The sequence below is a fragment of the Haemaphysalis longicornis genome, unplaced genomic scaffold, assembly GCF_048455015.1.
Source record: "Haemaphysalis longicornis isolate Haplotype H1 unplaced genomic scaffold, Haemaphysalis longicornis Haplotype H1 scaffold_26, whole genome shotgun sequence".
Taxonomy (NCBI): domain Eukaryota; kingdom Metazoa; phylum Arthropoda; class Arachnida; order Ixodida; family Ixodidae; genus Haemaphysalis; species Haemaphysalis longicornis.
The window spans coordinates 4,578,274-4,594,227 of NW_027526319.1; the positions used below are offsets into that span (position 1 = coordinate 4,578,274).

The window sequence follows — 15,954 nt, forward strand, 5'->3', positions numbered from 1 at the left end:
ACCAAGCTTGTACTGCCTGCTGTGCGGCTGCGCGCGGCTGACGTCATTCCGAATGCAAATCAAAGACAACGCGTGTAGCATCATTTCAGCAGCATCAGTGCGTCCGAACACGGCGTCTTGTTCTCACCTTTGCCAATGCCTCTGCTCCGTTGGCAGAATAAAGGCCGCACGCCACAGCCGCGTGACATCAGGGAGGAGCTTCGCGACGATCCGAGCTCTCTTGGATGCGCAATCATGTAATCATGCGAACGACCAATAAAACTGGCAGTCGGATATTTCGGGGCACAGACACGCTAGAATTCTTTCAACTGAAACTGTGTAGAAACGCGTTTGCCTCTAACTTTTCATTACAAACGTACCCACTTATTGCAGTTAAAGAAATGATATTCAATTTTAGTTAATTAGGCTACTGATAGCGATAATTGTCATCTCACTTTGCGTCTCTCTTGGCTACATATTGTCACGGATGACAAGACGACAGATGGGTAGAGTAGGGCAAAACAACTGTTTTAATTAGGCGAACTTGTGCCCACCGAACTGAAGAAACACGAACAGGGAGGCCGCCGTCGAGAAAGAGAGAGCGCTCTTCCATTGCGAACGCGTTCCTCGTCGATTCCTCCCACGTGCGTCCGCGAGCTGTGCGCTGGACGCCACTCGGCACACTTGCGCGTCCTACCCGGCGCAGAATCTTCTCGAACGCGGTCGCATGACGCGGCGCTGTTCCGGTGGTCGCTGGCACTCCCTGCTCTTACTAAAAATGGAACGCTTTGTCGGAGCGTGTGGCACTATCTCCCCTCAGAAAAGCTGCATCGTCCCGATGCTGCCTAGGACAAAAAAAAACACACACAACAAAGCGTTCAATACACTCACTGCACTAGCGAGAGTAGTACGGTTTCAGCCGCACAACGTGCACCACCTCCGGACGAAGCGGCCGCCTGTTGGATGACGCTTGAGTGTCGTCGGGTAATACTTCGTAGGTCAATTCACTGACACGGCGCGTTATTTTGTATGGACCAAAATAGCGTTTCAAGAGCTTTTCGCTTAGGCCGCGGCGTCTTATCGGTGTCCATATCCATACTTTGTCACCAGGGTTGAACCGTACGTCTCGACGGCGGAGATTGTACCGATGGGAATCGGTGCGCTGCTGGTCGCATATTCGAGTTCTTGCTAGTTGACGGGCTTCTTCAGCACGCTGGCACACGAGTTGGCAATCAACGTCTGTGATTGCGTCCTGTTGGTGAGGCAACATGGCATCCAGCATGGTAGTTACCTTTCTACCGTGAACAAGTTGAAATGGTGACGTTCCGGTAGTTTCTTGCACGGCCGTGTTGTATGCGAAGGTTACGTACGGAAGTACATCATCCCATCTTCTGTGTTCCACGTCTACGTACATAGCGATCATGTCAGAAATCGTCTTATTTAGCCTTTCGGTTAACCCATTTGTTTGTGGGTGGTACGCAGTTGATTTGCGGTGACTAGTGCCACTTAAACGTAAGATTTCTTCGGTAAGTTGTGCCGTAAATGCTGATCCTCGGTCAGTAATGATTACTTCGGGAGCGCCGTGCCGTAGTACAATACATTCAATAAAAAACTTCGCCACTTCCGTCGCAGTTCCTGTCGGTAGGGCTTTCGACTCGGCATAGCGGCTCAGGTAATCAGTCGCTACAATAATCCACCGATTTCCTGACTCTGACCTAGGAAATGGGCCAAGTAAGTCCATTCCGATTTGTTGGAATGGCACCCTTGGCGGTGGAATCGGATGCAGAAAGCCGGCATGGCGTAAGGGCGGTGTCTTCCGTCTTTGGCACTGGTGGCAAGTCTTAGTGTACCAGCGTATGGTCTTCGCGAGTCGCGGCCAGTAGTAACTTTCTCGTACTCTTGAAAGCGTGCGCGTATAGCCGAGGTGTCCAGAGCTGGGGTCATCATGACAGGCCTCAATAATTTCTCCTCGCAGGTCACTGGGTGCAACAAGAAGCCATGATTTTCCCCCAGGTTCGAAGTTTTTCTTGTATAGGACGCCGTTCCGAATGCTCAGTGAGGGTAAAACGCGAACGAAATCAGAGGGGACTACGTTTCCTTTTCCATCCAAGTGTTCCATCACGTGCCGTAGTTCTGGGTCACGTCGCTGCCGCACTGCCATATCCGTTGCGTTCACTGCTCCGAGGAAGCTCTCGTCGTCATCAGTCTTGTCCACCGGCGCTAATTCTGCGGGATTTCGTGACAGGCAGTCTGCGTCCTTGTGCCTTCGACCTGACTTGTGTGTCACCATAATGTCAAATTCTTGCAATCGGAGGCTCCATCGAGCAAGTCGCCCAGCAGGGTCTTTCAAATTCGCCAGCCAGCACAGTGAATGATGGTCGGTGACAACTCGGAATGGGCGTCCGTACAAATATGGACGGAACTTCGTCACCGCCCACACCACCGCGAGGCACTCTTTCTCAGTCGCCGAATAATTGGTTTCGGCCCGGGAAAGCGTTCGACTTGCATACGCAATGACTTGCTCAGCCCCGTTTTGTTTCTGAACGAGGACTGCTCCAAGGCCTTTGTTACTAGCGTCGGTGTGTATTTCTGTTTCGGCGTCCTGGTCAAAATGTCCTAGCAACGGAGGCGTTTGTAGTGCTCGTTTCAGTTCGTCGAACGCTCTTTGCTGTCCTTCCTTCCACTCGAAGGCGACGCTTTCTTTTGTCAGGTAGGTAAGTGGGGCCGCTACACGAGAGAAGTTCCGGATGAAACGCCTGTAGTAAGCACACAAACCGAGGAACTGCCTGATGGTCTTCTTGTCGGTTGGAGTTGGAAAGGCAGCCACAGCGGCTGTCTTCTGTGGGTCGGGGCGAATCCCTTCACTGCAAATGATGTGCCCGAGAAACTTCAACTCCCGGTAACCGAAGCGACATTTTGTCGGTTTCAGCGTCAGACCCGCGTTCCTGATTGCCTGTAGAACTGCTCTGAGGCGCTGGAGGTGTTCGTCAAATGTGTTCGAGAAAATTACAACATCGTCAAGATAAACAAGACACGTCTGCCATTTCAGACCGGCAAGAACAGTATCCATCACCCTCTGGAAGGTGGCAGGCGCAGTGCAAAGTCCGAAAGGCATCCTTTTAAATTCATACAGGCCGTCAGGTGTAATGAATGCCGTTTTTTCTCTGTCCCGTTCGTCAACTTCGATTTGCCAATAGCCACTCTTCAGATCTACTGATGAGAAGTAACGAGCACACCGTAGTCGATCAAACGTGTCGTCCACACGGGGTAGAGGATAAACATCTTTCTTAGTTACGCGGTTCAATCGCCTGTAATCGACACAGAATCGTAGTGTCCCGTCCTTCTTCCTCACCAGCACTACTGGCGCAGCCCAGGGGCTGGTTGAGGGCTGGATGATGTCATCTCGTAACATTTCTTGTACTTGTTTCTGTATAGCTTCTCGCTCCTTGAAAAATACTCTGTATGGCGATTGATGAATGGGATGCGTAGAATCTTCAGTGATTATTCTGTGCTTGGCAATGGCAGTTCGATTGACACCTTCTGTAGTCGAAAAACAGTCTTGAAACTCATCTAGTAGCCTGGTCAAATCGTCTTTCTGTTGCGACGAAAGCATTGGGTTTACGTCGAGCCCCACGAGTCCAGTCGAGCTTGCTCCTGGTGAACCTGCCTCTCCTATCACTGGTAAAACGTCGGAGAAATCACTGATGTCTTCGACGTAGCCTATTGCCATACCTTTCGTGAGGTGCTGCGGTTCGTCCCGAAAGTTCGTCACAAGAACTGTGGCACGACCATCTTGCAGTTGTGTGACACCCCTTGCGACGCCAATGCCTTTTTCCAGGAGAAGCTGAGTATTGCATTCAACCAGGGCTTCGTGGCAAGTACTTGCATCAGTGCCAATAAGCAAGAAAACTCCCGAACGTGGAGGTACCCTCACATGGTCATCTAGAACTCGTGCCGTCGTGAATGTCGGCCGCCGGTCTTCGGATGGCGCGACAGGCTTTCGAAGCGTCAGGCTGCTCTCACCAAGATCGATTATAGCACCGTACTCACACAGAAAGTCCATTCCGAGTATGACGTCTCTAGAACAGTTCTGCAGAACGACGAAATTCACAGGGCATGCCTCGCCGTTAATTATAACACGAGCGGTACACTTTCCGATAGGTGCTATGAGATGTCCCCCGGCAGTCCGTATTTCAGGGCCATCCCACACAGTCGTCACTTTCCTAAGACGGCGTGAGAAGCTCCCGCTAAGGACGGAATAGTCTGCTCCAGTGTCGACGAGCGCAATGGCGTCGTAGCCGTCAATCATCACATTGAGGTTATTTGACACGGAAAAACGCATGCCGTGTTGAAGACCACCTTTACTTGACTCACTGCGTCCCACCGCCGCTGGAGGCTCTTCGCTAACTTTGCCGGCGGCAACCCCACCTCCCGGGGTTGCCGTGCCTAGTTTTCCCGCCGGGGCAGGGGAGAGGGGCTCTCACGGCGAAGTTGGCGAGCAGGAGACGCTGGGCGACGGGGTGACGGCGAACGGGATTCTCGGCGCTGAATCAGTGGCGGAGACGGCGGGCGGCGCAAATACTCGGCGATGTCCCGTGGATGCTGGCCGTATCTTGGACACGGGTCGTTCGGCCGATATCCGCGGAGTCCAAGTTCGCGGTAGGGGCAGTGGCGGTAGACATGATTGGCCTCTCCACAGTGGAAACACAAAGGTTGGTTGTCGGCCGTCCTCCACACGTCGCTTTTCCGGGGGCCGCGATGGGTTGTGGGTGCGTATTGTTGCGATGGTGGTTCCCGTCGTGTTGGAGCCAGGTATTGGCGAGGAATTGCGGGAGGTGCATTTTGGACTACGGCTGCATACGTCAAGGCTGGCTGCTCAGGGACAACCTGGACAGGGGGTTCTGGCACAAGAGAGCGTCGCACTTCCTGCCGAACGACTTCCGCGATGGAAACGGATGCTGCGCGTTCAGACGATGGAAGCATCTTCGTCAATTCTTCCCGAATGATGTCGCGAATTGTGTCTCTAGTGCGTTCGGTGCCGCCAGTGGTCACGTCCAGTCGACTATCGGCCACGGAAGCCACGCAGGGGACGGCGGCGTTAAGTTCTTCCCGGATGATGCTACGAATAATGTCGCGAAGATTTCCGGGCTCGGCGGCAAGCGTTTCACGGTGGTTGTGCGCCAGTGTAGTGACACTAGGGCCGCCAGTGAGCCTGTGATAGTGGCCAGCTCTTGCCTGTAGCGCCCTTTCAATGTTTGTTGCCTCAGTAACAAACTCACTCACTGTCGTTGGGGGATTACGAATGAGGCCACCAAAGATGTCACTCTTCACACCTTTCATAAGAGTTTGCAACTTCTTTTCTTCGCTGGCCCGGGGGTCGGCGCGGGCAATCAGGCGAAGCACTCCTTCCACGAAGCTGGTGACGGTTTCATTTGGACCTTGGACCCTTGTCTGAAGGAGATCCTCGGCACGCTGCCGTCGGTACGGGTTCGCAAATGCCCGCTTTAGGTCGTCTTTGAAGATTTCCCACGATGCAAGTGAAGCTTCGTGGTTTTCGTACCAAGACTTGGCAGTCTCTTCTAGTGAAAAGTAGACGTTCTCCAGGCATTGCTTCGGGGTCCATCCGTTGTGGCGGACGACCCGTTCGTAATACTGGATCCAGTCTTCCACGTCTTCAAATGGCCCCCCACGGAAGGGCATCGGCGCCCGAGGGGCGATGGGCATGTAGATGATTTGCGGTGCACTGGCTTCCGTCTGCTGGCCTTGGGAAGTCATGACGAATTTGGCCTTCGTCCTCGTTCCGTCGTGCAAGAGTCCAAATTCGGGTGGTTGATTTTGTAGACGTCGACTTGTACGTGGCTGGTCCTGATCCAGGAAGACGCGCCGTCCGGGGCTCAGAATTGGGCTTGCTGCACGGCGTGTCGGAGGGGTACGCTGCATGGGTTGCGATTACCCCGCACCTCCACCAGTTTTGTCACGGATGACAAGACGACAGATGGGTAGAGTAGGGCAAAACAACTGTTTTAATTAGGCGAACTTGTGCCCACCGAACTGAAGAAACACGAACAGGGAGGCCGCCGTCGAGAAAGAGAGAGCGCTCTTCCACTGCGAACGCGTTCCTCGTCGATTCCTCCCACGTGCGTCCGCGAGCTGTGCGCTGGACGCCACTCGGCACACTTGCGCGTCCTACCCGGCGCAGAATCTTCTCGAACGCGGTCGCATGACGCGGCGCTGTTCCGGTGGTCGCTGGCACTCCCTGCTCTTACTAAAAATGGAACGCTTTGACGGAGCGTGTGGCAATATCTCTATGATTCCTGTGTACTAAGCTAACTACGTGCCTCCTGCAAGTGCACTGTGCTATCGGCACTAAAGGCCACACACCTAGCGTCACGGTGCCGAATGCGATTAGACAATACGCATCGTTCTTGACCATGTACGGAGGATAATACGGGTGTTCAGTTTTACCAGGTCACCTGGTGGTGGCGTTTTCAAAAACGCCGCTTCTGCGGAAATTTAGATTATTAAAAACATGGGTTTCGTAGTTTTTTGGTGGTGAAAAATGTTCGAAATTTATGATAAAGATAGTGTTTCTTTTGGCCTGGATAACCGGCACATTTTTATACGTATGCGAGTCACTCAAATCATTCACCAGACGAACTGAAACAATGCTTTATCCCGAAGGATATGGAGCCTCGACCCTTTCAAACTAATAGAATTTCTTCTACTGCTCGCACATGTTCACAATATTCGAAAAGAAGGTAACCTCAGGCCTATTTGATGCGAAACGTAACTACAGGACCGACTGTACCACCGCTTTTTTTTTAGGAAAACACATTGGGGAGGATTTTACGATATAAAATTGAAAACCACGCACTAGAAATAGTGCAGATGTGAGGCGAGAGTAAAGCAAGCACTACTATTCAAAATTCAATTCAAATTCAAATACAAACAAAGATTCTCGAGGAGTTTCAAGCGTAACAAAAATACGCCCCGATACAAAGCGGGGAAGCTTGGCGAATGCAGGACAATTTAATTGATCAATCGCAGACTGAATTGTTCATGGGAGATAAGATGCACCAGATGCACCGGCGACCGTTATCGCAATAGAGGATGGTTATCGCGCATGCGCGCCCCCTGCAGTCACACCGAGGAGAAGCGGAGAGAGAAAAAGTGAGGGACGTGTTTCGCCTGGGCCACTACGTTGAGGAGTGCAATAGTACAACCGAAACTGAAAAGATTAACATCGGCCTGCCAAAATCTTGCTAGCAGAAAGCGGCTGAAATTGCTTAAGATTTGTCGGTCCCCATAGCGGACAGTTACTCTGGAGGTACAGGCTGAGCCCTCCACACTTCAATACACTTCAATCCTCGATCTCACGAAAGCTGAAAAACGTCCGTTAGAACACTTTCCATCAACCTCTCGATGCGTATAGCAACACGTGACTTCCAAATGTCATGCAGGGCCACAGCCATCACGATGTCACGACGTCATTGCTCTCGATGGATATGAACCAGATGTCATGTGCATCCAGAGGAAAATCTTTCTTCAAGGTCGACTGAAGCACTTCCCCGAAAAAAAATAGCAGTGGCTTAGCTCGGCTATGCCAGGATATACGACGGGTGAGCTAAGGTTCACCGCGTTATTCTTAGCATTCATGGCTGTCTCGGATAATCTTGATTATCATGCTTACTCTTGCTTCGATGACACACGCACACGGTATATACATTATGTGACACATGTATATTTATCAAGTGGCTCCGGCGCAGCGTCACCAATCACCCCAGAGCTAAGCTGGTTCCACAGGCACACGCCGGTGTTGCTGCGATGCACGAGCCATCGGTACCACACCCGGTCACCCCTCGCATGATCACCAATAGACCGACCGCCACGTGCGTAACGGAGGTCGGCAAAGACGCTGGGCGCGTGAGGTGTGTGAGAGACGCCGGGCAGCGAGCAACGTTTTGTGCGCAGTGTGACATCACTGCTCCTCACGCATGCGCAGTACGACTCTCCAGGGGCCACGCAAAACTGCTCAACCTCTGCCAGTGTAGCTCACGCTGCAAAAAAAACCCAACCCAACACTCTAGGAATACGCGTTCAACACTTTCTGGTTTTTCACACAAGCAGCAGTCAACACCCCATGGGAGGTATAGACGCTCTTTTTTTTTCCCAAGTTTTCACACGTAAGGCGACCACGTGAAGTTTGAAGACAACATCTTCACCCGTGGCGGAAACACCATTCTTTTAGCTCTTTTCAGAACATCTTGTCCTGTCCCTAAACGATACACTGATCTGTGCAGCGGAACAGTCAATACACTCTCAGCAAGGTCGTGATACAATCTTTTCCGCGTCATGCTAGACAAGTTCTCTAGCGTGAAGCGGGCACGTAATATTTCGGTGGCCTCTACCACTTCACTGAAATAACCTCTAAGTGCTCCAACATGAAAGCACGCAGGGGCAACTACATAGTCAGACAGCGCCCTAGGCAACTTCAACTGACGGGAAGTCCGTAAAAAAAGATATCTCTTATCACAAAGAAAAAGAACGATTAACCACTTATCGCAATAACGCATGGGTTAAATAAAAAAACCCGAGACGCACTCGCCGAAGCGGGTGCACGCAGCTCGTCTTCTCCCACGTATTTCCCAAATAAACACTGCAAATATGCGGAGCAGAGCCTGCACATTCGTACGCGAACAGTGCAGTACTAGGAGCTCGTACCATAATTTACTCATAAAAAACAAATTACACACTGCCGCCCTCGCACACATTGAAAGACCAGTGCCTTTTCATTTCTCGGTCCTTTAGCGCAGTTCAACAGCCTGCCTGCGCCAATGAGGAGCACTGTCAGCGTAAGTAACTAACGCACTCCAAACTACTTAGCTGATATTGTCTGCCCGCTGATGCACTCAACGACTCTTGGAGTACTACCCGGTGGCCAAGCCAAATACCGAAACATTTTGCGAGTTTGCGCCACTGGCACTGTACTTACAGAAAGGCTAACATATTTAGAGCAACACGTATGCTTCTCCTATGGACGCAAGAGCAATATCGTGAGCATAGGCAAGAACACGCATATCGCATTGCTCTGATCGAAAGCCATTGGTCTTTGACTTTTAATAATGATCAAACAAAATGCTTCAATATAGACACAGAAAAGCAACGGCGACAAGCGGCAACCAAACCTGACGCACTGCGCCTTGAACCGGGATGGGTTTGCCGATTGTTTTGCTGGCAATAAGCGTCGTCACGCACCCGGTATAGTCCATGCGCACACCTTCAAGAATAGCGGATTCTACATTAACATGTTTTCACACGTCTAAAAGAAGTTTGTGCGACACCGAGTCCAACTCCTTTGCCAGGTCGATTTTGAGCATGGCTAAAGTACCCCGAATGGTGTCGCAACACATTTAAACGCCTCTAGCTGCGTGAACATTGGTTACTGTCGACCTCCCTTTTATTCCGCATGTTTTTTCGGCCCCACAATGTCTTTGTGACAGCCTGCAGGCGGGAAGCCAGGATTTTTATTGGACCTTTGTAGTACACATTTATGAGATTGATTGGGCGGTACCCTGATGAGTTTTGCTTCGTCGTCGGATTGCGGAATGAAAATCTTGTGTGACTTTAGGAATGGAGGCGGCAGCGCCCCTTCATGATATGACTGTATGTACACTTTACACAATACTGGACTAACGTCATCCTTGAACTTTTTGTAGAAAACTGCGGCTATGCCATCGGGGCCCTTTGTCTTTCCGGGGTTCAGCTCATTGATAGATTTTCTCACCTCTCAGCAATAATATCCCTTGCAATATACTCTTACATTTCTTTGTCCAAGCTTTGCAATAAGCATAAAAACTCATCTTTAAATTTAGCCGCATCAACGCTATGACGCGCGAACAAGTTTTCGTATTGATCACAGAAGCCATGTCGAATGCTACCCTGGTCATTATGCACGACGCCTTAATTCTCTATTACAGTTATCGCATTGCTGCGAGCGTACCTTTTTTATGAGCTTAACGCTCGTTTGATGGGCGTTTCGCCGAGAAACATACGTTGGGCTGTTCTCGTGCGTACAGGCGCACCGCGATATCTTTCCTTATCAAGAGCTTCGAGCTGGGCTTTAAAATTTGAATATCTTTGTTTCGCACGGTTCCTTTAACACTACGTCCAGGGTACTTCATAACAAACCTATTTTGCCCTTCGTCATGCTTTTTTTAACGGACGATATCCCCCGCGCTATCCATTTAATTTCTTCTTTCAAATGTTCCCGTTTAAGAATGTAGTCTGTGTCATTTGCACTTCGAAAAAACTTTTGACCGCATGCTTCAACCGCTGCGACAGAAGCTGCATATTGGAGTAACTATTATTCACCTTCCGCAGACCCCCCCCCCCCCTTCCCCCCAGGAAAAAAACCGTCGTTAGCAAACGTACCAATCGTTAAGGACACCAAACAGTGGCCACTAAATGGAACGTGGTTCACTCGATACGCGTCAAATTCGGGTCACAAACCTGAAGATACACCCTGTCAAGGCGCACGTGACTATGCTGGAATTGCGTATATCAAGCTGTGCCCGCCATTATCATGATGTCACCCACGCCTTCCAACGCAAAGTCGACAACAATATCGTTTATAGCTACAGTATTCGCGTCTCTGAAGCTTGACGAGCTGCTCTTATAACGTGCGCAGCACTCGCAGTTAGAATAGTCCAGCGGAAGTAAACGCCGCTGAGTGTCGCACCATGTTCGCAACTCTTCAAAAATACACTTTCGTTTGGCAGCCTTAGTTGGCGCATAAACAAGAATAACACGCCATTCGTGTAAACACAACTCGAGGTCGCAGACAACAAACCACCCCGATTCCGACGCGATGACGGTAGTTAAAGACGTCGCTAAACCAACGCCTTAAAAAATGTGCGCATCCCGGTGACAGCTTGACAGCCTGGGAAATGCATACATCATAGCGCGCCATAAGCTTGGCCGCACGACATGGTCGGTCTCGTCCTCGCTCTCGACGTTTGTCTCTTGCAAGGCCACAATATAGTTTTAGCAGTCCGTATGTTTCGTTGTTTACGGAGTTACCGTGTTGATCGGGACCCGACTGCTCCTGCACGTGCGGAAGGACGAGGAGGCGCACCCCGTCGGGACGAATACACGGCCCGCGGAACTAGTTCCCCCTGCCGCGACGAATGTGCAAGTGCCCAGACGGGTCCCGGTCACACGGTAACCACGTAAAACACGGACAATACGGAGTGCTAAAACTGTTAAGTATCTAGATCCTCGTGAGACACAAGGCGGTGCAGCTGGTGCTAACGCCTCCTGCGAGCTAGCCCCCTATAATTCAACGTGTCGATGCTCATGGGCTTTTTAAAGCAAACAATATTTAAAGATGTAACAGGTTTACAAGGAAACACTAAGTTTCGTACCCGCAAAAAAACGCTCGATAGACTCTATGACCTTGGAGACAGCCCAAAACACACGCAAACAAAACACTTAATGGATTCCGAAGGGTCCAAACGTCCTTCTTCGTGGAAACTCGCCTGGGTCGTGCCGGTTCTCAAACCTGGAAAGGACCGCACGGTGGTGTCTTCATACCGGCCTGTTTCCCTCACATCTTGTGTGGCGATGTTGATGGAGAAACTGGTTTATGCGAGACTAACCTGGTGGCTACCCCAAGAGAAATCCCAACAGACATTCAGGCTGTTGGACCGACAGCCAATCCGGAAATTCGGCATATCGGTCTGTCGGTCTGATGGCAGTCTGTTGGTCTGATGGCAGTCTGTCGGTCTGATGGCAGTCTGTCGGTCTGAATGCAGTCTGTTGGTCTGAATGCAGTCTGTTGGTGAAGCTATAGGTCCGATGACGAGATTGACTTTGGACACATGCTGTGAGGTGTGGAACTGGTTTACAAGTTTGGCAAGTATGTAGGCCTTTTAGCAAAATAAAAATAGAGAAGTTCATTTTGTGCTGCTCACTCATTTATTTGCGCTGCATGTCGCCGTGCTTTTGCGAAAGGTGCTTTCGCACCACCTTTAGCCTGGCTTCAGTGGGCTCCGGAGACGAAGCCTGGCCACATAGATCTGAAAAAGAGCTGTAGATAGAGAGAATTAAGGGTTCAATGACCTTGTGAACAAAAGACCATGTGGTAAAAGGGTAACAAATATTGCCAAACAGGTTGCCAGTAAAAAGCAACACTTTGGGGAATAAACTAATACCCTGTAGCATTTTTTCTTGCAAGCTAACCCATGCTGGGCCCGCAGCAAACCATTATTCATGAATGGCATTCAGGCACAATAGAGAGTTTTAGCAGTCCGTCGTTCCGTTGGTTACGTTGTTACAGGGTTGCCGGAACCGGTCTGCGCCTGCGCGCGCGGAAGGGCGAGGAGGCATGGACATGGCGAAGGCAGGCGTGCGGAACTTGATTGATTGATTGATTGATTGTAGGGTTTAACGCGACTACGCAACGCAGGCGATGAGGTGCGCCATAGTGGAGGGCTCCGGATTAATTTTGACCACCTGGGGATCTTTAACGTGCGCCGAAATCTCGTACACACGGGCGTTTTTGCTTTTCGCCTCCATCAGAAAAGCGGCCGCCGCGGCCGGCGTGCGGAACTAATCCCCCCACTGTGAAGAATGCCTAAGTGCCCAGACGGGTCCCGGTAAGCACGCTAGCTACGTACGTGACGGAACAGACGGACTGCTAAAACTCTCACATGTGAGACCATTTATTGTGCCAGAAGTTTCATATTAGGGGATGCTTGCTTTTGCGAAATTATGAGTTAGCTATGAGTTCTGATGCCAGATATCACATGCAATACCTTTCAGGGATGTGACCTCTGGTGTCAGGGCTGGTTTGGGCTTCGTTTTTGCATGGCCCTTGTTCACTACGTTCCGGTGCTACATTAATCTTCTGTGCAGATTGCCTGTTTCGCCAATGTACACTGATTTGCATTCGGCGCACGGAATCTAATAAACAACACCTGGAAGCTTGAAGCGTGAGAGGGGGTCTTTCACGTTGACAATGTCAGAACGTAGCTTGCTAGTGGGCACGTGCACGATGTGCACACTGTGTTTCTTGAAAATGCGTGCAAAAGCTTGATTGATGTGTAGGACGAGAATTGCAGCACGTTTTGACACAGGCCTTGTCGACGCTTCTGCCTGCTAATGTCAATGTGGATTCCTGCTATTCGCCCTCTTAGCTTCTTTTTGAATACAATGCTTTAGGCAACCACAAGGACTGCATCCAAACGTGCAGTAATTACCTACGTCCCACACATCAGTGAAACTCCCGCACGCATTTTCAAGAAACGCAGTGCATACATCGTGCATGTGCCCACTAGCAAGCTGCGTTCTGACATTGTCAGCGTGAAGGACCCCCTCTCACGTTCCAAGCTTCCGGGTGTTGTTTATTAGATTCCATGCGCTGAATGCAAATCAGTGTACATTGGCGAAACAGGCAATCTGCACTGAAGATTGAAGATCCTCCTGAAATCTTCTATTGTATACATTCTTGTTGTAACGCAAAATGAAATAAATTCAAATTCAAAAGATTAACGCAGCACTGAAACGAAGTGAACAAGGGCCATGCAAAAACAAGTGCACTGGCAGAGCACCGTGAGAGGACGGGACACGTGGTCGACTGGAACAAGGCGAAATTACTGACAACTGAGTGCAATCTATCTTCTCAATTACTGGTCGAGTCCCTCATCGTTCAGACGACGCCTAACATTATCAATATAATGGATGGCAATCCGCACCATATCTATGCAAACTCATTGCACTGCGTAATGCCAAATATATAGCTTCGTTTTCCACGACACATGCTCACCGTGAACAAGCACCAAACCGTTAAATGGGTTTTTTGACTTGGTCAGTGACCTACGTTTCATCATTGCAATAATGCTTTTACCTGCCTACACGGCATTTTGTCAAACACTGGACTACACTACATGAGCCATTGCCGTTCTTAACCTGCACCAGAGTATATAACCTTTCACTACTGCTATGAGATAGACCCATAAACACACTTCAATATGGCCTTTATATTTAGCTCTTGGAAACATGCATAATTTCACATTTATGTTGCACCTGCTACAGCAGCAGGTAATATTCCAAAAACATGAAGAAAGAAAAAAACGGTGGTTTAACACGCCAAAGCTACACCCGGGATATGGGGAGCACTGTAGGGGAAGGCTTCGCATTAATTTTGACCACCTGGGTATTTTTGTGCGGACCGAAATCTCAAAACACGGGCGTCTTAACGTGTTGCCTCCATCTGAAAAGCGGCCACACCAAGCGGTATCTAACCAACATTCACCTCCACAGGACACCACCCTAGCCACTGCAGTCAGTTAAACATATGAAATAAAGCGAGCTTTGGAGTGCAAATGAAAATATTAATCACACGTCTTATTTTCCCTATTGATCTACCTTTTGAAATCCACCATGCAACCCCCCTCCCCTACCGGCCTACCAAAACACCTTTGTCTCAAGAGGTAATCACGCTGTTGTTAATGAAGTAAGTATTTACAATTCGAGACTTGCAACCGTTAAAGTCATGCACTTTGTTTTAGAGATAAGCGACATTAGCCATTTGCAGCACCAGGAGTTAAAATTGTGTTAGGATCAGATTGAAAGCATTGACGGTAGTAGTTGAAAGAAATTGTGTGATAAATTACAACATCATCTGCAAATAGACCTACATGGGAGGATATGCAACATGGAAGATAGACAGGACCAAGCAACCTGCCTGGGGGGACAACAAAGTGGCACGACCAAAAGTATAGTTACAGTTATTAGGAGAAGTAAACTGCATTTGAGAAGAATGAAAATCTTTCGCTCAAGTGAGGACATTAGGGTGAAGTTTGAAAAGTAGTCTGTGGTGTGCAATGTGATTGAATGCTTTACAAAAATCGAGAAAAACTACCGCAGTTTGTAAGCCTGCGTCAATGGATCAATGTCGATCGTGAACAAATCCTGAAAGTTGTGTTTCTCAAGAAACCCTTGTGAAAACCGTGGTGATATTCGAATGTGATATTGTGATTTTATAAATAATTAGCCACCTGAGAGTGGATGAAACGCTCCCCGACCTTGCATATGGTGCTTGTTAGGGAAATTTAATGGTGAAGTACAGTCTCCTGATTTAAAGATTGGTGCTACCTCCACTATCTTCCAATTATTGAGAATAGTGCCTGTCATGAGAGACTGCGAAAAAAGCGCTGTCGGAATTCTACAGACTGCGGGATGTACTTTTCGGTATAGTATGATTAATACCAGTATGATCTGAAGTAGATAAAATTGTTAGCTTACTTAAAATGGAAAGTACTTCCACACGAGTTTTTGTTGCAAGTTCAAAACCATATCGAAAGATCCTAAATGTTTGCTTGGCTTGATTACATACGAATACTTGCTTCAAAGTCAGTCCAATTTCTCTTTTTGCCCTTTAGTCATCGGCCCCAGATTCTCTTCAATATCTCTGCTAAGCAATGACACACTCCAAACGCACAACACGGCTTCATGAAAATGTTTCAAATAATCAGAGGCCACAGCTCTGCTAACAGGTATACATCATGGCAGGTTCCACAACATGCAATAACTAACCTGAAAGTACATAATCGGTGGGTGCACCGGTATGGCAGCAGTGCCTGGACCGTTGTGTCGAGCAAATGCGCTGGCTTCTGAACGGGTGGTCCAAGCGCCCAGATGATGGATGAAGGAATGACCATTCCAGGCAGCAAAGCGTACAGAGCACCAACGAAAGGCCAGGCAGTACTTGGGTACAGCAGGTGCAGTGTCGGTTCGCCAAGGGAGGCCCTGGCAAAGCTTTTGAAACTGGATTGGAAGGCAGCCGACCCAGGACAGCCAGCAGCAGCACCTGCAGGTGCATAATCTGAGTGTGCTGACACTTGTTGAAATACAAGAAGAGCACACACAAAGCACGAATGCTTACATCAAGTAGATTTTTAATCGCTTAAAGAC

At 49.3% G+C, this 15,954-nt stretch overlaps 2 protein-coding genes across 9 annotated transcripts in view; one reads left to right on the plus strand and one right to left on the minus strand.

Moving 5' to 3' along the window:
• The window catches only part of LOC144172816 (TNF receptor-associated factor 6-like), a 334,329-nt gene that overhangs the window by 232,789 nt on the left and 85,586 nt on the right, over positions 1 to 15,954 (plus strand). The gene's annotated exons all lie outside the window — the stretch shown is intronic.
• On the minus strand, positions 4,252 to 5,919 carry LOC144172767 (uncharacterized). The gene is made up of 2 exons (XM_077701371.1): positions 5,175 to 5,919; positions 4,252 to 5,084 (listed from the first exon to the last, which is right to left on the minus strand). The coding sequence occupies exons 1-2, from the start codon at positions 5,917 to 5,919 to the stop codon at positions 4,426 to 4,428; spliced, it is 1,404 nt and encodes a 467-aa protein (XP_077557497.1). The 3' UTR covers positions 4,252 to 4,425.